The following is a 22,070-nucleotide window of genomic DNA, read 5'->3' on the forward strand; positions in this document are numbered from 1 at the left end:
GTTGTTTTTTTTCAAGGGATAAAATGTCTGCGCAATCCAGCCTTATTCTGCTTTCTTAGACAAATTCAACACCGCCAAATAATTTTCATGGAAGGTGTGAACAGCTTCAGCAGCAACTGATTCCTCTAAATGCTTTCATCACCACCATGGTGACAGCCCCGAATCAAAATGGTATGCAAGAAGAAATTTGACTGGAGAGGCATGCAATCTTCTTCAAAGGTCCCATGGACCATAGAGATTGGGGGGGGGGGGCAAAATTAGAGGGAAGAATTTCACATCAATTTCCTGGAGTACCACCAGGTGCTATTGCCAGCTTGGAAGTGGGAAGTTACATGTATGATAAACATCAACAGTGTGAGACAAAACGGGGGAATCTGGAACAATCGAAAGCAAAAATATAGAAAAGGTCCTCCCGTGAACCAAATACAATCTTAATGAAACCTAGATCCCAAACATGCATATGTACTTGATCAAACAGACAGGCTTATGAAGGTGGAGAAGAGGGATCTCACAAATTAGAAGTATGACAAGCAGACGCCAATTTTCATCTGTAAGGAACGGGGGGAAATGATACAAGGGCGAGCATCTGATGAATCTACTTCAACTTTTCCTTCAACTTAGAGAAGAGCCCGCTAAGACGATTCTTTTTCTTTTTCGGTGTCTGTCCTGGCTGCGTCGCTGGTGGCTGCTCGGCTTGGGTCCCGGTGGGTTGGCTCTGAGCTTGCTGCGACCCCGGCGCAGTGGTCTCTGGGGCTGTCGTCTTCGTCGGGCCAGGTGCTGTGGTTTGCTGTTGAGGCGGTGCAGCTGTGGAGCCCTCAGCACGCTCTTTGGTCTTTGGCGACACATCTCCAGCTTCACCCTTCGCAAGGGGTGCTGTGCTAGCTGGAGCCTTTGCGGACGATCCTGCAGCTATTACAGGCGCAGGTTCACCGGTTGACTCGTCTCGCTTAACGTCTCGAAGCAACTCTTGCTCGACCTCCTTCTTTTCCATAACCGCTTCTTCATTGCATGCAGCTTCGGGGTCTTTGTGGGCATCGCTGAGGGATCTTCTCACAACTTCTGGCACATCTGGAGCTGGTTGGTGGGGATCCTTGGTTCCAGATGCTTTGGACTTTTCCAGAGGAACATTGGCGGCTAAAGCAGCAGTAGTCGAGGTCGGGGCCGCAGATTGAATGAAGGCAGAACCACCGGATGTCGGCGGGTTGACCTTGACAGGCTGAGAACCAACGAAGCCTCGAGAGGTCGCCATGGCCGCCATGGTGGGATCGCTGGCATCCCCTTCATATCCAGCTTTATCTGTCTTGATGCCAGAATTCACTGTATTGTCAGTTAAACTCGATGGATGTGGCACTTTCTGGCCCGGTGGCAAGTGAATCGGGTTGCCGATGCCGTCTGTGGCTGGAAGAGGGCTGATGAACGCCTGATCATCCCCTGCCGGTGACTGTACATCGGGCGTTTCTGGAAATCCACCGGGAGCACTTCCTTTGGGTTCTAATGGAACGTCCTTGGCGAGATGTACAGTTGTAGACTCTGGGGCAAGTGACGACATAGTGAACGGCATTGGGCCAGCCTCTTCGGACTGGGATACTCTCCGCGCCGCAGATTTGTGGGTTTCGGAAAATTCCTGCGACATCTCTTCAAAAACACCTCCGGCTGTATCCTCCGGTGTCACCGCAGACATTGTGGCGGCTTTCTCGGTTGGCGCGACGGCACTCGTCGATGTGGTGGTGGTAGGACGGAAAGGGTTGATGTGATCAGGGAGCAGGACGCTGTTTATGTTGTGATTCCCGTCGTCTTCTTGGGGAGCGGTGGGATCTACTGTCCAGCGACCGTCGACGACGAACTGCGGTTGCACGAGAGATTGATAAGTAAAATCAACTTTGCAAAAAAAAAAAAAAAAAAAAAATATCTGATGCAGCACCGGAAGCCAAAGCAGGTGGGGGATTAAAAAAAAAAAAAAGATATAAAAGGGAGGGGTAGGAACGAGGTCAAAGGAGCTCGGAGTGCGGACTCCTTCCCTTCCAACAATTGCGTTCTTGCTTATTTGGGTGGGCCTGGGACGTTTTAAAGCAAGAGCGCCGATGCGGAAGGCAGGATTGGCTCCCACATCAGAGTATGACGTCAGGGACTGATGGGCGCACCAAGCTTGGAAGGTACCGGGCCCCAACTGCATACTGTAGAGAGACGCGCGCGCGGGCAAAACACGCTTTAGTGTGGGGTAGTTCGTTACTTAGTTAGCTGCTGGGTACCCTGCGTAGTTCTGATCACAATCCAGGCCAGCGAAACCGCTGTTTCTCCAGGCACGACGAGCGGCCACGAGGGAAGGCCGAAGAACGCTATCCGGCTTCCACGCACATACACACACACAGAGACACGCGCGCAGAGCCGAGGGAGATGCGCGCTGCAACCTGGATTGTTGTCGGTAACGAAGGGTGCAACGTCGAGCCCCAAGGCAGCTGCATTTCTCCTCCTGCGCCTCCATATGCTGCGTTTTCGACCCGATGTCTCGCTAGCCAAAACTCTAAGGCACCATCATATGACTCTTTGCAGGTTCCAGCTCCTTTCCGGGAGGAGGGGAACGGCGGGTGAGGACAGACGAGGAGAGAGCGGGGAAGGGAAGACGGAGGCAAGGAGAGAACAGGACAAAGAAGCGAACGGCTTGCCGGCCAGTCATACCTTGTAGAGCACTTTTTCGTTGCTCTCTGGGAGCTCGACTGCTTTTCTGAAGTGGCCATCTGCCGACTTATCCAGCTTAACACTCCGGCTCCAATTATCAAATGTTCCGGTGACATACACCTCGTTCGCCGGGCGCAACCTACATTGCCGGGATCGAAGAATAGGTCAGTTTCCCTTTGCAAAGGACGCCGTACGCTTTAATTCATGCAGACAGCTTGCATAACTGGCTCAGAGGGAATACAGCCATTGTGCTACCAAAGAGGCGTGCAGGGGGTCCAGATCGAGAATCCAGCACCACAGGTATCCTGTAAAATTTCTGGGCCATCATAACTGTCTTCTGCTCTTCACTCCGTTCTCAAATAACCATTATTTGCCGGTCTCAGCCTCTTTGACGTACCACTGAAACGTGTACACTCCCATGTTCAATCTTGCTCTGAACGGTACCATTCCCCGGTCGCCTTTACTTCCTCGAAACACCCTAGCTCGAGAATAGATATCACGAACGGGCGACCTGCTGGCGCGTGCGAAAGTTGGTCGGAGAATCGTGCCGTTCCAGTATATGTCAAGTAAGTGACAGGGCGACCAAGGTGTGCGCTTCGACTCCTGGAGCCCGAGAAAGCTTGTATTTGGGAAGGCTGGCACAAAGAGGGGGCGCAACAGGCTATGTCCGTGGACGTATTCCCGTCACCGATTGAGGGCGTCTGGTTGGTGCTCGGGGATAGTACACCGCAAGGGGGGTAGAGAATATGGACGGTAGGGCCTTGACCGCTGCGGTAATGATGGTAGGAAAGGGCGATGTCGCACAGCTGCGTGCTTTTCTTTTCTTTTCTTTTCTTTTCTTTTCTTTTCTTTTCTTTTCTTTCTTTCTTTCTTTATTTTCTTTATTTTCTTTCTTTTCTGGAGTTGGTTGGGATTTCAAGCAATGGTCCACCTGAGTCTTGCCACAGTTTTGCTTCCGTCCAACGGGATCACAAATAGCTCCGGACGGTTGCTTGGGGCAAATATATTTAACCTCAGGTTGGTGTTCACATCACTCAGATGACGATTTCTGATCACAAAATGGCCACCTTTGCCATTGTTTGGGATCTGTCGGAAAGGTGGTCGACCACTCACAAAGCTCACAGCTACCCCATGGAACGGATGCAGTTTGGGCAACCAGCGTTGCTTCTTGGATCTTCGGACAGCTCGCAAGCTTCCCTTCATTCGCCTTCAAACATCAATTAAATCACATTTAGTACTCCGTTTGTACACTACACACATACCATACATAAGGATCTCAGTTTCGTAGCTGTACCAAATGCGCTTGCTCACCGAATGCGGAGTAGAATTCTCCGTTGCTCATTCAAGACACCCTGAACGGAGAGATAACTACTCTGCATGGAGTAGATGACTAGCCAACTAACTCTTAGTTAACCTCATTGACCGAGTTTAGTTCCTTCAAGCCTAAATCGTTACATCTTAAGCATGCCGACTTGGCTTGGCCGCCCCAAAAAAAAAAAAAATAAAAAATAAAAATAAAAATAAGAAAAAAGAAGAAAAAATTTTATAGATGACTGGGGGGATGAAACGGTGCGCATCATTAGCTCGCCCACCCGTCGGCAGCCAAAATGTGGATTTCGACTAAAGCAATCCATGACGTTTTCTAGAAAACAACTGGAATAGTTCTGGAGCTCCCAACGGAAGCTTCCACGCAGCACCCGCAACAGCTCAGAGCAGTTGGGCACTCCGCCACTCACCCATCATAACCAACCACGCTCCCTTGCGAGTGCAATAGAAAACGAGTTCTGTCCCCGGGTTCTCCTGATGACGGGTGCCTGGCAGCTGACCCTCGCCGATATGGCGCCAGGTTGGCCCGCAGCTTGGAGGAAAAATGGAGGGTGTTGGGGTGCAGCCCGTCCCCATTGCATAAGTGACAACTGTCCTCCGGCAACATGGACACAATCTTCCCGCCCACGGGTTGAATAGTTAAGCCTTACAGAAATGCAGGCAACAAGGATCAGAGTGCATCATTTGAGCACCTTGACCGCTACAGATCGCCCAAGTCTCGAAGTGATCTTGCAGAGTAGGCTTTCTTGTACCCCAAAGGAATATAAATCGTATGAATGACCCGTAAGGCAGCAAGTCACGAGAGTTGGTTTAGATGAAGTGCTCCTACATATAGCCCGGCGGTCAGGGAAAACCAGCTTTGGGGGAGTGAGCGTGTCCGTATTGCGGATGCGCGTGAAGCAAACATAAGCTTCTCCCGCTAAATTCAGCCCATACATCATCACCTCCAAGGCCCCTCCTCGCCCTCGTCTTTTCCCCCCTCCCGCCCCAAACACCTTTTCTCTCTCTCATGACCATGCTGTGAGCTCTCGGCCTCAATTCGACCCAATTGCCCTCATAACCTACACATAGCAATTTATGCTTTAATTGTCAGTTCGCTCAGCCTCCCGGTATTCGGACCTCGTTCCGTTTGAGACTGGTTACAGATCATCCTCCCGGGTCACACATTGTTTTCTAGAACGCTTCCAAGGAAACCAGGACCCCTTGTTTCTCTCCCACGCCCTCTCTTTATCCAATAATTAATTCAAAAAGGGCGACGAAACCACCATAATCTATCCTTCTTCAAGCCTCGATCCCACAGAAGATTCAACTTTTCCATCATTGCAGGCGACTCTCGACGGAAGGAGGATCCCCGCAACTGTATGCCATCACTTCGGTGAGCCTCGCCTCTCTTCTTCGAAAAACCTCCCATCGCCCAAAATATCCACTGACCTCCCGCCCACCCCCCTCCTCCTAGTCAGCCTGGAATCCCGTTCACGGACTCTCTGTATCTCGTCTCGGCTACTCCCCACGTTGCTGCGTTTAAAAAATAGTACTCGACTGCACTGCCGCCAAGTCGTACCAAGCACTTCACCCCTCCTCGCGAAGGCAGCGGCGTCCTGACGCCTTAAAGAACAGATACCATATACCGTGATGTCTGAGTCCAATGCCTTTCCCGGAAGCCATGCAGGCCATGGCGAAAGACACGCGGGTGGCGGAGCGGCACCCTTCAACAGAATAGTAGAAGAGGATGAGAATGTGACTTCTCCAACGACGTCGACGTTCCACAGAGCCGACGTTTCCCGACAGAGAGCCCACATACACCATGTCCTCAGTCCATTCCAAAGTGGTGATGGAGTGGGCACGTTTGGGGAATTCGGGGCATTTGGCCCCAACCCGTTTGGGGGGAGAGGCGAACAGGAACATGGTACTTTCCGACCGGCAGCGGGCCCGAGCGACTCCGGATTTCCCAACCACTACGCCCTGGGCCGTCGCACCTCGGTGTCGGCAGAATCGTTGAACCCTACCAGCTCCGATTCGGATTCCTGGACACCGCCGTATCACCCTAAGCCTCCGGAACAACTTGATCGGCTGAAGACAGCGGTTGCTGGGAACTTTCTCTTCTCTCATCTTGAGGAGGACCAGTTCAAGACCGTTCTGAATGCTCTCGTGGAGAAACCTGTTCCGGCTAAGGATATCAAGGTCATCACCCAAGGTGATGCTGGAGATTACTTCTATATTGTTGAGCAAGGGCACTTCGATGTCTTCATCCATCCGTCGGGATCGGCCCAACCCGGGCACAACGGCATGGGAAGCAAGGTTAATGAGATCGGGCCAGGAGGATCCTTCGGCGAACTCGCTCTTATGTACAATGCTCCTCGGGCGGCCACGGTCGTGTCGACCGAGCCATCGACCGTCTGGGCGCTTGACCGTGTCACGTTTCGAAGAATCCTGATGGACTCCGCCTTTAAACGGCGACGTATGTATGAATCGTTCTTGGAGGAGGTTCCGCTACTGTCGTCTTTAAAACCTTATGAGCGCTCGAAGATCGCTGATGCTCTGGACACGATTAAGCACCCTGCTGGGCATACGATTATTGAGGAAGGTGATCCTGGCGATGCGTTTTATCTCCTTGAATCCGGTGAAGCTGCTGCTTATAAACGTGGCATTGACGGCGCGGTTAAGCACTACAGACGAGGTGACTACTTCGGCGAGCTAGCCTTACTCGATGACAAACCGAGACAGGCGAGTGTGATTGCAAAAACGGATGTGAAAGTTGCACAACTGGGGAGAGATGGCTTCAAGAGACTACTGGGCCCTGTGGAGGACATCATGCGACGGACGGAGTACGGCGTCCCAGAAAGCCAGCCTAAGCCAGAAGCATCCGAATAAACCTTTTTTTTTTTTTCTCTAAATGTTTTTATTTATTTATTGTGCCTCCAGATGTTCTCCCCTGTCCTTGTTTGGTTCTGTTCTCATGAGATAAATTGCTTGACTCTCTTGTCTGCAATCAGGCATCAAAAAAAAAAATATGCTATTAGCAGCAAAACTGTCAAAGGAAAAGCCCTACTCCACTTATGGCAGCATTGGATGCAATACATACATCATATATTAAAGGAAGAAATGCTATCAGCCAATATATATGGGTGTCCCCTTTTTTCTTCTCCTGTCCTCCCCTGTCCCGTCTCCAGTTTAATGGGCGCAGTCCTGCAGGCTGCACCCCTCTTGGGTCCATTTATCATAGCCTATCATTATTTACGTTTCAGAACCATCGATCCACATTAAAATTTCGTAGGTAAAGAGGTGGTTGAAATTCTGTTGCCTCTATTGGCGAGGGAGGGGGTGGAGCGAAAATTCCGGGGTAAAAACCAGCTCCTGTACTCCGTACGGAGTACTCCGTACTCCGTATTAGTTAACTAACTAGCTGGTTACCATCCTCGATAGCCGATTTGATGCATCTTTCAGAAACACATTTTCTCTCTCCTCCAGGATGATTCCCCCAGGGCTCCAAACTAAACTCAATCATGCCGCCAAAATCTAAGCCCAAAGCTACTAATAACCCAAAGTCCAAGTCGTCCTCCGAACCCACCAAGAGCCATCGACAAGAACCGGCCACGCCGAACTGGCCGCCGCTCAAACCATTGATCCCGTCCTCCGACCTCGCGCTCGAGACAGTCCTTTCAGATCAAATCTACGTTGTTAGAAATTTATTTACTTCCACCCTCTGCAAGAACTACGTGTCTTTCCTCTCCACCCTGCCATTGGTTACGACCCCCGGACGACCGAAAAGGGGAGATGCAGTAAGGGTGAATGATCGCTTCCAGGTTGATGACCTGATGTTTGCAGAGAGATTGTGGAAGGAGACGGCATTGAGCCAGGTAGTTTTGGGACAATCGGCAGACGCTGACAGTGCCGAGGGGAAGGACTTGTGGGGTGGGGAAGTTCTTGGATTGAATCCAAATATCAGGGTGTATAGATATTCGAAGGGGCAGTTTTTTGGACAGCATTGTGAGTCAACTAACCTGTCCACAGGACGAGAGTGGTAAATGACATGCTAATGGACGGATCTTGATCGCAGATGATGACTCGGTATCACTTCACCTCCCTTCCTTAGCGGACCGGTCTCTCCCAGGTAAAACGACCTGGACGCTTCTGATTTATTTGACTACCTGCACAGGTGGAGAGACGGTGTTCTATCCCGAACCGGTTCTTTCCTCGAAGAAGAATGGCTCAAAATCTAAGCCTTTGAAAGACAACAATGTTGATATGGACCCAATCGCCGTGGAGTTGGAGGTTGGTATGGCGCTGCTCCACCGTCATGGTGATAAATGTCTGCTTCATGAAGGTAGAGAGGTCAAGCAAGGCGAGAAGTGGGTGATAAGGAGTGATTTAGTTGTCAGGAGATGAGAGATATTCTGCGGGGGTACCCAAAGAAGGCTATGATGAGGGTAGACAAATGTCCACTAGATATATGGGAAGTATATCGGGCGATCCCAGAAAAAAAGGAGGAAGTGAAATCTCTCATTTTCATTCTCATCGTTACCCGTTCGGCACGGAAACTGAAAGAGCCGCTTGAGGCTGGATCCGTTTACCGTTGCTGCCCAACCCTGCATTTAGGCGTGGTTTTAGTGGAATCCAGCCCAAGCGTCCATGCTGGGAGCTGGCTATGCCACCACAAAAGAGGCCAAAGCTCCTCCAAAGCCGCGCTGATCCGTGGCTGCGCCGTCAGGCGGACACCGACCGCTGCCTGCAAGGTACGTTTTTTGGGAACCGAAGGAGCCGAATTTATGGCCGAAGTATACCCGAAAGGCTGTATATATACATACCCAGGCGGATGAATGCCTCTCGACGCTGAGGTGTATTTATTTTGGAATCATGAAAGAATGATTTTTGCGCAGAATACCTGCGAGTTTTGAAATTGTTTCTGCCATTCGTTGGTGCTTGTGTGTATGTATGTACATTTTGTTGACTCTTTTGGAGAAAATTATTGTACAGCAAAAAAAAAGGAAGGGGGGGGAAGAGAAAAGAAAAGTTAACAAAATCGAATGATGGAGTATCCTCTCGCTTTATTGCGCAGACGAAGGCAAACCCCGGCATTATCGTGCAGCGAAATATGTACTCAAATGCTGCGTCCCGTCGGTGCCGACAATTTCCACAGAAACAAGGCATAGTCTCCTCAGTGGACTCTACCAAGGGGAATCGGAGAGAAAAGGATATCTGCCGCCGGATTCCGATTGCAACGCATATTTTTAGGATACATCCGTGGAATTCAGATCTGCATGTGGGCATTGTGGAATCGGTCACCGTTATACGGGAGTCGTCTCTCCAGCCGGACACATTGTACTGGCCGAAGCGTGCAAGGGCTGTCTCCCTCGATGAGTCGTCGAGACGCGGATATGTTGACACTATACCGCATATTTTGCATTTACCGGTCGATTCTGGTAGATGATATGGTTTATGTCACCATTTCTTCCTCGACTGTAGTTTGATGGTGTCCATGATTTCACGATACATCCTCCGATGACGGTCGTCTTTGAGTGTGAATTTTACACCTCGCTCCTTTAACATTCTGACCAGCGGCACTTGGGATGGGTGAGTGCTTTTGCCCTGGCACACGGCGATATCGACAAGAGTCCGTCCATGGGAATCTATCGTGTGGATAAGAGTTCCTGTGACGTCTTCCTGCAGCAATCGTTCGACGAGATGCATATCCAGATTCCGAGTTGCCCTCTCAATATCTGTAGTCTGGCTTAGGCTGGAGATATTCGAGAATTTCCTGCCGCCCGGCGTGATTTTGATATCGCTGAGGCCTGGCGACGGAGGCGGAGTAGGAAAGTTGGGAAGTGTGGATGACGCTGCATTCAGTGGGCGAGGTGGCACTGGAGGTTCCCTGATTTGAACATTAGCAACTGTCTTATTTACAATGCTTGTTCGGATGGGCATGATGAAAACTTACTGGAGGGTAAGTTGGATACATTGCATCGAACGCAACATGCTGGAGAGGTACTGTTCTATTCTATCCTGAACGTGCCTTATTCTTGGGAGTGCATCGTCTGTGTCAATCTGCAGAATCGCTCTTCCTAGCCAAGTCGTAGCACTTGATCTGGTGAGATCGCCCAGCTCCTCGTCAAATTCACTGAGGAGCCTGGTCAGGCCTTGTAGTCTGGTGCACAGGACGTATAGCGGACTCCCTCTTCCGTGGAACGATGGATCTGTGATTGCTTGGATGCGGTCTGCCTGCCCGGCAATCATCTCTGAATCACCTTTAACCATTCTACAGTAATCCAGCAAGCCATCGACTATGGTTGGGCGGTCATTCATTCGCTTTTTGAAAGCCCTCACTTTGATAGCGAGTTCGGTCGCTGCGGCCACCAGTGCAACCGCGAGGCCTGCGGGATCCATCGCTCGGCTTTACGGGACTTTTTGGGAATAATTTTTATCACCTTTTATTGCTAGTGATCTTTTCTTGAAAAGGACGGTGGAATCGAGCATCGTATAGTGGTGTGGGGAAGCCAGAGGGATGGTGCATGGCTGAACCACATGGAGGAAAGGGGAAAACGGCCTATGAAAGCTCAAAGGCGCTAAAGAGGTGCAACAAGCATGGGCGTATTTTTTTTTGGAAGTACGACAAGTTATATGGGAAGAAAGGAAAAGGGTATCCTTTTGCAAGGCAACGGCCAGGATGCCTCACTGCGGTCACGCATGGAGAGCAGCATCGTTGCTCCGCAGCTAATCATAAGTCAGCGACTGACTTAGCAGCACAGCTAACTAGTCATAACAAGTTCATTACTCCATAGTTAGGGGGCACGGGAATGCTTCGAAATACGAGAACAGACACGAAACCATGCGGCCCCACTGACATTCCAAGACGGAACTGGTGGCTGAGGAGGTCAAATGTCACGGAGCGCCATGGCCCTTTTACAGCCTTGGGATTTTGGCGACGGAATGAGGCTCTAAATGTTCCACAGCTCTGTATCCTGAATACCGACGGGCGAACGTTACGTATTGAACAACATCCTGGTTTTTCGCCCGATGAGTCGCTGTGTCTAACCACTCAGCAGGGTATCTCGGATTCGACCGGGCAGTCACGGACGACGATGTGGACGTGTTTCCTTCGTCCATACTGGTAACTGGGCATGGAGTAAAGAGGTCAGATCTGTCGGTGACTTTTAGGAGTTTGTCAGAAAACGTGGAGTCGCCCCCCAGGTTTTCCCCAAGCGTCCTCTACACTCTGTCAGTGGGGGCAGTCGAGATTGCAGGTTGTCCTATTTCTGTGTTCTGGACGCCGGAGTTGAGGGCGAGGCAGCCAGTCATATTCGTCCTATCTGCATAGCCCCCGTCGCCAACAGCCGCTAAATCTCGATACCAGCCAGTTGAAGTCGACCTGCGGGAACTCCAGGGAAAGCTGAGCCTCATGATAGTGTCAAACTTGGGGCATAGCGAAAGACAGTGTCACAGCTATATCCAAGCATTTAGACGCAGCGAGAAATTGTTTTTTGACGGATAGTTATGCTGTCGCTCATCTTTTCTTGCAAGAATATCAACTCGATATTTTCCCTCTCGATACCCCGATGTTGTCAAACATGAGCGCGGATGATGACCAGGAAGTTGGCCGATGGCCTTCCTTTGAAGGCAGGAATAGGTGGCCATCTGATGCTAGCCACCAAGACCTAGGACGACGATTGAACGGAAATGGATTCAGGTGGGCAGAAGAGTTCGATGACGAGATACACATAGCGGAAACACCAAGGGCGACTGAAGAAGTTCAATCCGAAAAGTTTGAGGACATTCTCGTGAATGGAGTTCGCGGCAATGGAGCGTTTGATGACGCACCACATAATGCCATAGATGAACCTAATTTGGACAACCCATTTGCATTGTTCGAATCTGTGGAGACGTTAGATGAAGGGGTGGAATGCTTTGCTTCCCAGCATGGTCTTCTATCGGAGGTTGATGGCGTGAAGCGGGCAGCTCGTTTTGAGAGAGATGATATGGAGGCTTTCGGCGACCCCGATTTTCCGGAGGAGGAAAAAATTGCCTTGCAGGACGAACGCAAAGCTACATTCTGGCAGCAGACGCGAAGTCTTCGTTCTGCTGTTCTCATCATTGGCGGACTATCAGGTGTCTGCCAGGGATGGACACAGAGCACGTTAAACGGAACAAGTATTTGCTCGGGGCTAAAATGCGACTATCGTGCTGGCTAACGTTGGCTCTTAGATATACCCCTGGGAGAAGCCTTCCACCTGGACGTTGCGCCGGGATCAAGCAACACTAGAGACCAATTTCTCCTTGGTGCACTATCTGCTTCTGTAACACTTGCATCAGGTATCTTGTGAGTCTAGCTATTGATGTTGAAGAAGGGCCGGGTCCTAATTTATCATGATAGAGGTCTACTCATTGCCGACCCTATTCAGAACCACTGGCTGGGAAGACGTGGTGCCGTCGCAATTTCTGCAGCCATAAGCATGGGAGCGACGATTGGTGCTGTTTGCTCGCGGACTCCAGCGGAGCTCATTGGCTGCAGAATACTGATCGGGGCTGCGCTTGGGGCCAAAGCAAGTGTGATCGCACCATTTTTGGCGGAACTTGCGCCAGTGCATATGCGAGGTGCTCTGCTATCCACATGGTGAGCCACACTCCTGCATCTTCACAGGAAACTTGATTTGACCGAATTCCTAGGCAAGTTTCAGACGCTCTTGGCATCTTCCTTGGGGATGTATCTTGGAAAGTGGTGGACTCATTCAACCTGGAGCCTGACACGGCATGGCGATTCCTGAGCGCTACCACTCTGATACCTACCATTCCCTTAATGATATCTTCCTACATGATCCCAGAAAGTTGGATGTTTTTAATGAAGACGGGGGAATATTCCAAAGCAACCGAGGCGGCTTGCCTCTACCGAAAATACCCCATCCAAGGATTCCGAGATATCATCTCTAGCCATTTCCAAATGGAAGCAGAAGGAGAGCTCATGGAGATCCGGAAGGTTGCTAAAAAAGGGGAATCCAAAGGCAAATGTTCTGATGAAGAAAGTAAACCTGCTCCAGGGAGGAATGTTTTTGCGGATGAGACCAAACCGTTATCAGAGCGTCTCGCCCACTTTCCACCAGGATTGTGTTTGCGTTCCCAACGAGGCCAGAACAACGAAATTTGTACTCACAGTTACCATATGAAAGAGGCGCACTTTTTTCGAAGACTGGCGCAAATCATTCAAGACCCTCGCTGTCGCCATGCTCTCGTATCTGGAGGAACAATAATGTTGACACAGTCACTGTGCGGAATCAACGCACTCGCTTTCTTTTCTTCCTCTCTTTTGGATGCTGGAATCAGTCCTGAATATTCTTTGATTCTGGCCCTTTGCTTTGGCGCAGTGTGCTTTAGCTTTGGACTATTGACTCCATTACTCAGTGATAGACTCGGCAGAACCAATCTAGTGCTTCTCGGGTTTCCAGTTATGGCTGTTTTTATGTTTATATTGGCCTCGCTCTTTGAGCTGGACAACAGCGCGAGAACACCCACAATCATGCTTGTAAGTCAAGCTTTTAGGAATGGATTGTTTCTACAGAATTTGCTAATAACCAGTCAGTTTACAATGCTGTTTACTGCTGTGTATGCGTTCACTGTGGGACCTGCGGCGTTCAGCCTCTCCGCTGAATCCTTTCCAAGCACCGTTCGCGAGGCAGGCATGGCTATGTGTGTTTTTATCAATTTAACATCCCTTGGAATCCAGCTCCTGATGTACCCATTCATAACAACGCCCATTGGTTTCACAACGAGTCTTTCCATATATGTGAGATTCCAGTCGCAACCAACCACCATGAGAAAACGCTAATAAGTTTCAGGGCTGCGTCAATATCGTTGGCTTTGTCGCATGCTTCCTGTTTTGTGTTGATACTAGAGATCGGTAAGTTAAAAAAAATAAAATAAAATAAAATAAAAAATAAAAAATAAAATTGGATCCCAACGCAGAAAACTAATAAAGGAAAACAGGACATTGGAGCAACTGCAATTTAGCTTTGATCTGCCGTTGTCGTAAGTATTTCCTTTCCCGTACGGTCGCCGCCGATGCTGATCGTCTGAAACATAGGGTGCACTGCGAGTATCGTATATTTTATGTGCTCCCTGAGGTATGCAGAAGATGTCGTATATTTGTCGCTCGAAGGATTCGAAGGAAGGAAGGCGAAGCGGAAGCGGGGGATGGTGAAAGCATCGGTAGCGACGGTGGGACCAAATGGGAACTGATCCCGTTTTATCGGTGGGCAAGAATCCAAGATCCCAATCGCCCATCGGTGTACGCACAACTTCTCAGTGTTGTCCACAGAATGCTCCCTACCAAAGCACGCCAATGGATGAAAGTGGAAAAGGTCGCAGACCGGAGTGGCCCGGTGACCCCAGACTCCCAGTATACCGTTGGACAGGGAACGAGAGAGTTTTGACCGGCGATAATGTGTAATCTGGACCATAGGTACATAAATGAACAGTCATGTGTATTAACTCTGGATGTGTGCATCGTTGAAACCCAAACTTGGTGGAGGGCGCTTGTGGTGACGAAGAGGTGAGCGAAGCATGGGAACAGGTTACTGGCCTAAGTTAGTTAGTTAGCCTCAGTAGGCGAGCACCTGCATCGGGGTAAGGCCCCTTGTGCATATCTCCTGGAGCATCCTCCACGAACACAAAGCTCCGGACGCCTTTTCCGCAGTTTTTACAGGGTCGCGCAACAGGCTGGTCGAACGGAAGTGCGTTCTTGATACTTACATAAGGCAGCCGAGGCGATCTAGATTCAGCGCTAGACCCAAAGAGGGAAGGCGTGCGGTACGGGGATCCAGAGCAACCAGCCATAACGCCGACAAAATCATCCCGACCATTATTTCATCGTCCTACCGCCCCGGACCCTCGTTGGATGGTGCACCCGCATGCAATGTCATCATCCCAGACCATGGCGGCGTCGCTGCTGGGGCAAAGACCTCATGATGCGGCGTCAGAGAGGTCTGCGATGGACCTCCAGGTCGACCGGTGCGAGCAGTCGAAGCCGCCAGCCGCCAGCGACGTCACCCCCAAGCTCGAAGCATCCAATAATGCGACGGCCGATCAACTCAAAGCCGTTTCCGAATCTGCTTTTCTAGCGTTATCTGGTATGTAATTGTTGGGCTGGTCCGGCTACTTGACTGACAAGCTGGCCCTAGATGACTACAAGAAACAGACTGAGCGTGAAAAGCAAAATGCGGCCAGCGCTCTCTTGGCACAACTCTTGTCAAGCAAACCGTTGAATAACTCCCCCGAACCCGACCAAAACCAATCGTCTACTGAAATGGAACTCGATGAAAAAATTCCTCAGTCCCGGAACCCTTCACCTCGTCCGTCACCGCAAACCCAACTGAACGGCGACAACCCTCCCATCGAACAAGCTCCACCGCCAACATGTGCCCAGGCCGACGCCACATTGGATACAAGTGAAGCACAAAAGGCCACCGAAGATAATTTGATGCCTGAGGCTTCGCAGGAAGACAGCATCGAAAGGGAACACAATCTAATTCTGGATGCAATTCAGAGCAACGCAAAAGCCAACCCAGATTTTATCCCGATGTTCTCGGACTTCACGCCACTCCCGGCTGCTAGATCCGCGAAGGAAGCCCTTTTGCAAAGCGAAATTCTTACGGATGCATACTTTGGCGCAGTTGGTGGTCCTACACCCAGAATCGTTGGCTATCCGGAGCTCCCTACTCAAAAGGATGCCAAAGGTACAACAAATGACTCTGGATCTGTCTCTGGGTCTGAACCTAGAATCCAGGCTTATGCTAAGCTGGAATTTGATGATGGCCACTTCTACGTCAATACCTATTCTTTTATCCTCGGTCGTGATGTTCGTGCTGCTCGCGCTGCTTTTCAGCGAGAATTGCAGCTAAAGCAGCAAAAAGCTCAGAATGGGAATGGCGTCCGAACCCCAAAACGGATAAAACCGGATAATAACCACACGATCATGGGCAGTGTGATCAGTGATACCGGTGGCATCATGGGCTTTGACCCCGATGTTCCCCAACATTGCCCTCCTCAGATGAGCTGGAAGTCCTCCAATTCTTCGAATGGTCACCATAGCCACCCCATGTTGCATATGACCCAAGCGGAACCTGACATGTCAACTCCAGTTGAACCTCCTCGAGTGATGAAGGATTACAATGCCCTCGCCATGGAGTCGTTACAGAATGGAAATGAGCCAAAGAGAGTAGATACACTTGCTTTGCTACCGACACCGGATTCTTGTCCAATCATACCGATACATCCTCCAGCTTCAGCCAACGGAGTTCCCTCATCTCATCGTGGTATATCAAGAAAACATGTCAAGATCGCGTACAATTTTCACAGAAATGTATTTGAAATGGAGGTAATGGGAAGAAATGGTGCCTTTATGGGCGCAGATTGGCTTGCACCAGGCCAGGTCCGCCCTCTTCATAGCGGTGATTTTATACAAATAGGTGGAGTGAGGGTGAGATTTCTACTCCCAGATGTCCCGATCGGAGGGACCGGTTCGGAGGCAACGGAATCGCCAGTACCCGAGTCTAATGAAGCCGCCCGTTCCCGCCCTGAAGGAGGCAGTGCTAAGATCGAGAGTGAAGGAGAAGCCGATAATTCTGGTGGAGAGGACTCCGCGCGTAACAAAGAAGCTGGTAAAGTGAAAGTCAAGAAGCTCACAGTGACGGTATCCGGACAAAAGCCATCAACAGAAGAAAGTCAGACTCCTCAGCCTGCTCGTCGTCGTGGCCCTGGTCGCCCGCCAAAGGATGGCATCATGTCAAAGCGTGAGCGGGCAGAGATAGCGCGTGAGCAGAAACTAGCTGCTCGCCGTGAAGCCAATGGTGGAGTGACGCCGCCTCCAACGACCAAATCTAAGGCGTCCAAATCCGGGAAAGACGGGGAAGCTGAAGACCAACCCGCAGTCAAACCGGAAAAGCGAAAATATACAAAAAGGAAACGACCTGATTCTGCTCCTGGTGATTCGGTTGTGCAGTCGATAGAGGGGGGCGATGGAAACATTGCGCCAGGACAAGAAGAGCCTATCAAGCCGGCGCCTGTCAAGAAGCGCAAGCCTTCCAGGTCACCTTCACCTGACTACCCTCCAGAAAGCTTTTACACGCCCAAAGAACTAGCGAAACCACCATATAATTACGCCGTATTGATCTACGATGCGCTATCTGAATCTCCAACTCCCATGACGCTGAAGCAAATTTATCGTGCATTAAAACTAAAATATCCATACTTTCGCTTTAGGTGTGAAACTGAAGGTTGGACTTCAAGTGTGCGGCATAATCTGAACGGCAATAACCATCTCTTTATGCACGCTGAACGAGATGGCAAAGGATGGTCATGGAAACTGATTCCGGGGGCGTCAGTGGACAAAGAAAAGAAGCGTCGTCCATCTCCGCCTCCCCAGGACATAACCAACCACAACAACCAGCCTTTCCTCCCGCCCTCAGCGGTTCCGCAGTATACTATTCCCCACGGAATGCCTGCACAGCATCCCCCGCCACAATATCCGTATCAGCCAATTACCCAACATCCAACCCCCATGGCTCCTCCACCTCTCCCTCCACCTCCACCTGCCCGCCGAGCCAACCCGTTTCCTTTCACCCTGCCTCATCTGCCACAGACTGTATTGCCAGAGCATGACTTACCTCGACCGTTTTCTCTCTTACGATCTCCGGTGTACAGCTCACCCTATTCTTCGACTCCTCCGCCGCCTCACTTTCCGCATCCACGACATCGTCGAGCTCCACCGCAACCACCGCCCCAACGTCGACAACCTCCGCCATCGGCGCCAGTGGCACCGCCGCCACAAAATTATAATGCTCCAAGCATTATAAAATTTCAATCTCAACCGTACAATGCAGTTCCCCATCCCAGCCAGCCTCCTCCACAAGCCCCTCCTCCACCCCCTCCCGCTGTTCCTATACATCCCATGCCGCCGGCGCCACCTCCACCGCCTCAGAACACTTCACCGATTTCATCGTTATCTCTCATTAACCAAGACCCGGCATTCCTTTCCCGAGCCAACCAGGCAATCGATAATTTCGAGGCAGTTCTTATGGAAGATTATGAAGATCAGGAGTACATCAAGAAGGTTCTAAGGAGTGCCCGTGATCGCGTCCTCAATGGCGCAAAGGAGAGTTCTTTCCCTGGTGGAGAGCCGAAAGATGAAGCCGTAATCATCAATGCCCTTCGCGGAATTATCGGCCAGTTGACGGGAGACCAGAGCCAAGCAGGGATACCTTAAGTATCCTGCCTCAAGCTGGCTATGTTGTCTGCTCTATTAATACCTTTCTGCCCTGATTTATTTCACGACAATGAACGAGCAGCAAGGGAAGGGGAAAAAAAAGTCAGATTAAACTATAAATCGCCTTTCTTTTAGGTTCGTTCTTTTTCTTCATTTGGCATGGCATGGTTTGGAAGGGTTTTGGCTCTTTTCTGTTAATTTACACCCCCCCAAAACACACACACACAAAACGGCGCTATATATGGAAAATCGGGATGCGGGTTGGCTCGGGCAAGGAATCCTCTTTTTGGCATACGCGTGATGAGTGAAATGAAAAGGGCCGATGATAGCCCCGTGGAAGATTTATGATTATTTAATCCTTTACCTGGGTACATAGGTTTTTTATTTTCCCCCTCTATTTACTGTCGCAATGTGCTTTACTTCCTCACTGGTTTCTCCCACCTGCATCGGGTCTACACATCTTTCATTCACAAGTGTTTTATGATATCCAAAGACCAGAGCATGGCGTTTCTGTCACGTCTTTTTCATATTCATTTCATATATTTTTACTTTTGATTTTTGTCTTCTACCTCCCTTTCCCTTCATATAGTAGCGCAGGGCTATGATCATGGCCGCATGAGATTCCGAATACCAAATCCACATGTAATTGATCTCTCTTCCAGGCCGCTTGGCCTGCTCCTTTTTCTTTTTCCCTTTTTCCCGGGCGCCATAGCTCCAGCATTGAAGTTTGCCCAGTTTAAAAACACCTCGACTCCAAACGATGGCAAGCCTTAAGAATTGTGGAGTACAGGAGTAACTAGCAGTTTAGGTGCAGAAACTTTCAATCCCCACCTCTCATGCAATTATTGGGTATGCTGTTAACATTTCTACTTTGCCACACAGTGGTTTCATTCGATTCTCAATCGGGTTGGTTTATGTTTCTTTACATATAGTCTGAGTCTAGTTACCCACGGGGCGTTATTTATGAGCTTTGAAAGCCTAGCGGAAGACAAAGTTTGTTCATGCATTGGCAAAAGGGAAATTGGACTTCTAGGAAACCGGAGGATAGAGACAATCTCAGAGCTACTCCATACACCATGGACGAAGAGCAAATCATGACTGCATAACGGAGGCGTGGAAAGCATGCACCGAAGATCAGGGAAGCGAAATATATATCATGGGTCATACGACAAAAGAAGTCGCGGGGAGTCGGAATATACGAGAAAGGTAAGGTATATAGGTCAAAAGATGGCGCTGCGAGGTTTCCAGCTAAGCTCTCAGGGTAATTAGACGAGAGAACTAATCCACCAAAATCCAAGGCGGTGATACAAAATGCGAAGAGGACCAATTTCACAATAGTCTTCCTTACATAGCCATTTCAGCTTTCAATTTCTCAAGTTCAGCCTCTTCGTCCTCTTCTTCGATCTGTGCTTTGGTCTTGCCTTTGACTTGGAGGCATATTAGCACCATTCTAAGGTGGCGCCGGGGGATTCTGAAAACTTACGCTCTCCATTTGCCGCAACGGGTAGAGAATCAAGCCTATCTCCAACAGGAACAGTTCCCGTCCTAAGCATCCGCTCATCGATGGCTTCTTGTTCCAGGCCATCAAGCTCTATCTCCAGTTCTGATTCGTCAACTGTATCGCCCATGGGAGCACTCGAGATTACGTTTGCGATTTCTTCGGATATTGCATGTTGTTCGCGTACATCATCCCTAGAATTTTATTAGCAAAAGATATCGATCGAATACGTAGTTTGAAGTCTAAGAGGCTGCGTACATTACTGCATCAACATTTTCGATTGTAAGCCCTTTATTAATATGTTTCATTGCAGCACCTGCATTTTTCATTGCATTAAAAGTCTCTTGATTAAGATTTGCGGATTCGATGGAGTATATGTGGTGTTCCATTTGGATAATTTGGGCTGTAGTTTGTTCAAGGTACCGTTCGTGGCCTTTTTTCCTTCGTAAGGCCGCTTTGGCAGCTATATAGACAGAAGTTTGAGAGTTAGCATCACAGCATAGCAAATCCCTCCCAACTGAATCCACCAGCCATCGGTAAAAGCGAGCCGTATAAATTTATGTTCCACCAAGCTGCAAAAGGGCAAAAACAGGTTCATACCATTCTTATTTGAAGTGACATATTTCCTAGCAAGAGCATCTTGCTCTGCCATCTGAGCTTCTAAGTACTTCTCTCTTTTCTGCAGCATTTCTAGCTGCTGCCGTAGCTCCAGAATGGCCTTTTTAGGCACATCCTTCTTCGCCTGCGCCGAAGCACCACCAAACCACGACCACATCTTGTTAGGTCTGTAGGAGCTGCGAAAGGAAAGTGAATAAGAGATTTCGGGAGTACACGAGAGCGATATGAAGAGAGGACCTCGGGAATAGCGGAACCCGTAGGCTCGTGGCCTCCTATGGCGGTCTCTCAAAGTTTCGAGGTAGGACTAGGGTAGATGCGGGGCGGGATATTTGAAGAACGCGGGAGTAAGGATGAGAGTAGAGGAGGATAGGAGAGTAGAGCAAGCGAGGGTTGATAGAGGTGATGAGTATCGTAGCGCTTGAAAGACGGTCGGACTTGTTGACTTTGCGGTTGCGAAGGCGGCAATGCGGATGCCTCGTGCGTGAGCGCCAGCATGAAGCCTCCCATTCTCGATTGCTTATGACATCGGGATGCAGGGAGGTGATCACGTGAAATATTAGTCATCGCGCCGCCACCCGGTCGTCGTCCAGCAGCATCCAGGGCGAGGAACAGATGCAGCGACGAGAGCAAGGTCAAACTTTCGGCCCTCCGAGTGCTCTCACGGTACTATGACCTGATGGCTATGTACATGGCTCGGAATGAACCAAGACGTCCCGGGTCCGCTCCCAACTCGACTTGTCTTCCTCTCCGAGCTACCTAATCTCCCCGTTGGTTCAAAGGTCCGCTTTCTAGGATGGTACGTGAAAGCGGAATAAACCCATACAAACCAGGTTTCTACATTGACAGCTAACTCTTCCCTAAGTGTATCGAAGTACACAATTGCAAAGGGCATCCTCACCCTTGAGCATAATGACAGTGTATCCTCGCCGAACAGAAAAGGGCCCCGTCGAGCGCCGGGGGCTCGAATAGATGTCGATGTAAACCTGCTTCTCGAGTCTCTCAGCCATTCAGATATTGACATCGGAAACTGGATTAACGTTATCGGCTATGTGAGGCCCCTGTCGCCAGCGCCCAGCCTCGTTCTTCAAAATGAGATACTCAAGTCAGGAGGCGGAAGAAAAAAGCCTTCATCGGTGTACGTTGAGGCGCTAATGATCATTCCTGCCGGCGGAATCAGAGTTGGGGAATATGAAAGAGTTTTATCTGAATCTAGAGAAGTAGATAAGAGACTAAAGGGGTCGAGCTGAGAACCGAAGTCCTAAATTCACTCCATGGATGTTACTTCGGTCTCTAGTCTGAACAAATGGCTAGTTAACTTTCGGGCCATCTAATTAGAAAACGGCAAGGGAGTACTCTGGAGTTGCCGGCTGAAAACTCCTTAAACGGTGTACAATACCTAGGGCACGCCGTATGTCTCGAATATTCCTCGTGAGCAATACAGAATTAAAATGTCAAGGTATTTTTTTTTTAATCTCAAAACCATAACTTCTCCGATATGGTGTAGAGGTAACATCGCTGTCTCTCAAGCAGGTCACAGCAGCCCCGGGTTCGATTCCCGGTGTCGGAAAATCATTTCTTTTTTTATTCTGTATTCTCTTTGTTTTTTTCTCCGCTGTCTTTTGCGGAATGCTTTCAATTGGATGGAATTTTTATTGTGTTAGGTATTCGGGAAATTTTATAAATCCTCGAACCCAGGGTCTGTTATAT

The 22,070-nt window shown here is 49.7% G+C and overlaps 11 protein-coding genes and 1 non-coding gene across 12 annotated transcripts; 8 read left to right on the forward strand and 4 right to left on the reverse strand.

Moving 5' to 3' along the window:
- Nucleotides 1-243: 243 nt before the first annotated feature.
- On the reverse strand, nucleotides 244-2,173 carry D8B26_003413 (uncharacterized protein; the record flags this gene model as incomplete). The annotated part of the gene is made up of 2 exons (XM_066124139.1): nucleotides 244-1,843; nucleotides 2,012-2,173. 2 exons carry the CDS (start codon nucleotides 2,171-2,173, stop codon nucleotides 596-598), a joined length of 1,410 nt encoding a protein of 469 aa, XP_065980217.1. The 3' UTR covers nucleotides 244-595.
- Nucleotides 2,174-2,336: 163 nt separating this feature from the next.
- Nucleotides 2,337-2,792, reverse strand: D8B26_003414 (uncharacterized protein; the record flags this gene model as incomplete). Its single annotated transcript, XM_066124140.1, has 1 exon — nucleotides 2,337-2,792. The coding sequence occupies one exon, from the start codon at nucleotides 2,790-2,792 to the stop codon at nucleotides 2,337-2,339; it is 456 nt and encodes a 151-aa protein (XP_065980218.1).
- Nucleotides 2,793-5,015: 2,223 nt separating this feature from the next.
- Nucleotides 5,016-7,063, forward strand: D8B26_003415 (uncharacterized protein). Its single transcript, XM_066124141.1, has 2 exons — nucleotides 5,016-5,377; nucleotides 5,459-7,063. Exon 2 carries the CDS (start codon nucleotides 5,635-5,637, stop codon nucleotides 6,871-6,873), a length of 1,239 nt encoding a protein of 412 aa, XP_065980219.1. The 5' UTR covers nucleotides 5,016-5,377; nucleotides 5,459-5,634; the 3' UTR covers nucleotides 6,874-7,063.
- Nucleotides 7,064-7,505: 442 nt separating this feature from the next.
- Nucleotides 7,506-8,388, forward strand: D8B26_003416 (uncharacterized protein; the record flags this gene model as incomplete). Its single annotated transcript, XM_003068330.2, has 2 exons — nucleotides 7,506-7,989; nucleotides 8,060-8,388. The coding sequence occupies 2 exons, from the start codon at nucleotides 7,506-7,508 to the stop codon at nucleotides 8,386-8,388; spliced, it is 813 nt and encodes a 270-aa protein (XP_003068376.1).
- Nucleotides 8,389-9,441: 1,053 nt separating this feature from the next.
- Nucleotides 9,442-10,383, reverse strand: D8B26_003417 (uncharacterized protein; the record flags this gene model as incomplete). Its single annotated transcript, XM_003068329.2, has 2 exons — nucleotides 9,442-9,871; nucleotides 9,938-10,383. 2 exons carry the CDS (start codon nucleotides 10,381-10,383, stop codon nucleotides 9,442-9,444), a joined length of 876 nt encoding a protein of 291 aa, XP_003068375.1.
- A 399-nt stretch (nucleotides 10,384-10,782) lies between these two features.
- D8B26_003418 (uncharacterized protein) lies at nucleotides 10,783-11,227 on the forward strand. Its single transcript, XM_066124142.1, has one exon. The coding sequence runs from the start codon at nucleotides 10,794-10,796 to the stop codon at nucleotides 11,109-11,111; it is 318 nt and encodes a 105-aa protein (XP_065980220.1). The 5' UTR covers nucleotides 10,783-10,793; the 3' UTR covers nucleotides 11,112-11,227.
- A 337-nt stretch (nucleotides 11,228-11,564) lies between these two features.
- On the forward strand, nucleotides 11,565-13,813 carry D8B26_003419 (uncharacterized protein; the record flags this gene model as incomplete). The annotated part of the gene is made up of 5 exons (XM_066124143.1): nucleotides 11,565-12,144; nucleotides 12,199-12,313; nucleotides 12,368-12,607; nucleotides 12,661-13,510; nucleotides 13,568-13,813. 5 exons carry the CDS (start codon nucleotides 11,565-11,567, stop codon nucleotides 13,811-13,813), a joined length of 2,031 nt encoding a protein of 676 aa, XP_065980221.1.
- A 306-nt stretch (nucleotides 13,814-14,119) lies between these two features.
- D8B26_003420 (uncharacterized protein) lies at nucleotides 14,120-14,417 on the forward strand (the record flags this gene model as incomplete). The annotated part of the gene is given in 2 exon segments (XM_066124144.1): nucleotides 14,120-14,124; nucleotides 14,144-14,417. The coding sequence occupies 2 exon segments, from the start codon at nucleotides 14,120-14,122 to the stop codon at nucleotides 14,415-14,417; spliced, it is 279 nt and encodes a 92-aa protein (XP_065980222.1).
- A 500-nt stretch (nucleotides 14,418-14,917) lies between these two features.
- On the forward strand, nucleotides 14,918-18,267 carry D8B26_003421 (uncharacterized protein; the record flags this gene model as incomplete). Its single annotated transcript, XM_003068327.2, has 2 exons — nucleotides 14,918-15,113; nucleotides 15,165-18,267. The coding sequence occupies 2 exons, from the start codon at nucleotides 14,918-14,920 to the stop codon at nucleotides 18,245-18,247; spliced, it is 3,279 nt and encodes a 1,092-aa protein (XP_003068373.2). The 3' UTR covers nucleotides 18,248-18,267.
- Nucleotides 18,268-19,228: 961 nt separating this feature from the next.
- On the reverse strand, nucleotides 19,229-20,846 carry SNF7 (ESCRT-III subunit protein snf7). Its single transcript, XM_003068326.2, has 4 exons — nucleotides 20,346-20,846; nucleotides 20,004-20,208; nucleotides 19,731-19,939; nucleotides 19,229-19,674 (listed from the first exon to the last, which is right to left on the reverse strand). Exons 1-4 carry the CDS (start codon nucleotides 20,518-20,520, stop codon nucleotides 19,592-19,594), a joined length of 672 nt encoding a protein of 223 aa, XP_003068372.1. The 5' UTR covers nucleotides 20,521-20,846; the 3' UTR covers nucleotides 19,229-19,591.
- Nucleotides 20,847-20,977: 131 nt separating this feature from the next.
- D8B26_003423 (uncharacterized protein) lies at nucleotides 20,978-21,798 on the forward strand. The gene is made up of 2 exons (XM_066124145.1): nucleotides 20,978-21,159; nucleotides 21,226-21,798. The coding sequence occupies exons 1-2, from the start codon at nucleotides 21,062-21,064 to the stop codon at nucleotides 21,608-21,610; spliced, it is 483 nt and encodes a 160-aa protein (XP_065980223.1). The 5' UTR covers nucleotides 20,978-21,061; the 3' UTR covers nucleotides 21,611-21,798.
- Nucleotides 21,799-21,852: 54 nt separating this feature from the next.
- On the forward strand, nucleotides 21,853-21,930 carry D8B26_003424. The gene has a single exon. It is a non-coding gene; the product is annotated as a tRNA-Glu (tRNA).
- The last annotated feature ends 140 nt before the right edge of the window (nucleotides 21,931-22,070 follow it).

This window comes from Coccidioides posadasii, chromosome 2, assembly GCF_018416015.2.
Source record: "Coccidioides posadasii str. Silveira chromosome 2, complete sequence".
In the NCBI taxonomy this organism is placed as follows: Eukaryota; Fungi; Ascomycota; class Eurotiomycetes; order Onygenales; family Onygenaceae; genus Coccidioides; species Coccidioides posadasii.

Bases quoted from the DNA above. Each gene is read 5' to 3' on its own strand.
- D8B26_003423 (XM_066124145.1), top strand. From the start codon at position 21,062: ATGAACCAAGACGTCCCGGGTCCGCTCCCAACTCGACTTGTCTTCCTC. The intron at 21,160-21,225 runs GTACGTGAAAGC...CTCTTCCCTAAG, and splicing joins AAGGTCCGCTTTCTAGGATG to TGTATCGAAGTACACAATTG.
- D8B26_003418 (XM_066124142.1), top strand. From the start codon at position 10,794: ATGCTTCGAAATACGAGAACAGACACGAAACCATGCGGCCCCACTGAC.
- D8B26_003415 (XM_066124141.1), top strand. From the start codon at position 5,635: ATGTCTGAGTCCAATGCCTTTCCCGGAAGCCATGCAGGCCATGGCGAA.
- SNF7 (XM_003068326.2), bottom strand. From the start codon at position 20,520: ATGTGGTCGTGGTTTGGTGGTGCTTCGGCGCAGGCGAAGAAGGATGTG. The intron at 20,209-20,345 runs GTATGAACCTGT...CTGTCTATATAG, and splicing joins TGTCACTTCAAATAAGAATG to CTGCCAAAGCGGCCTTACGA. The intron at 19,940-20,003 runs GTACGCAGCCTC...ATAAAATTCTAG, and splicing joins GAAAATGTTGATGCAGTAAT to GGATGATGTACGCGAACAAC.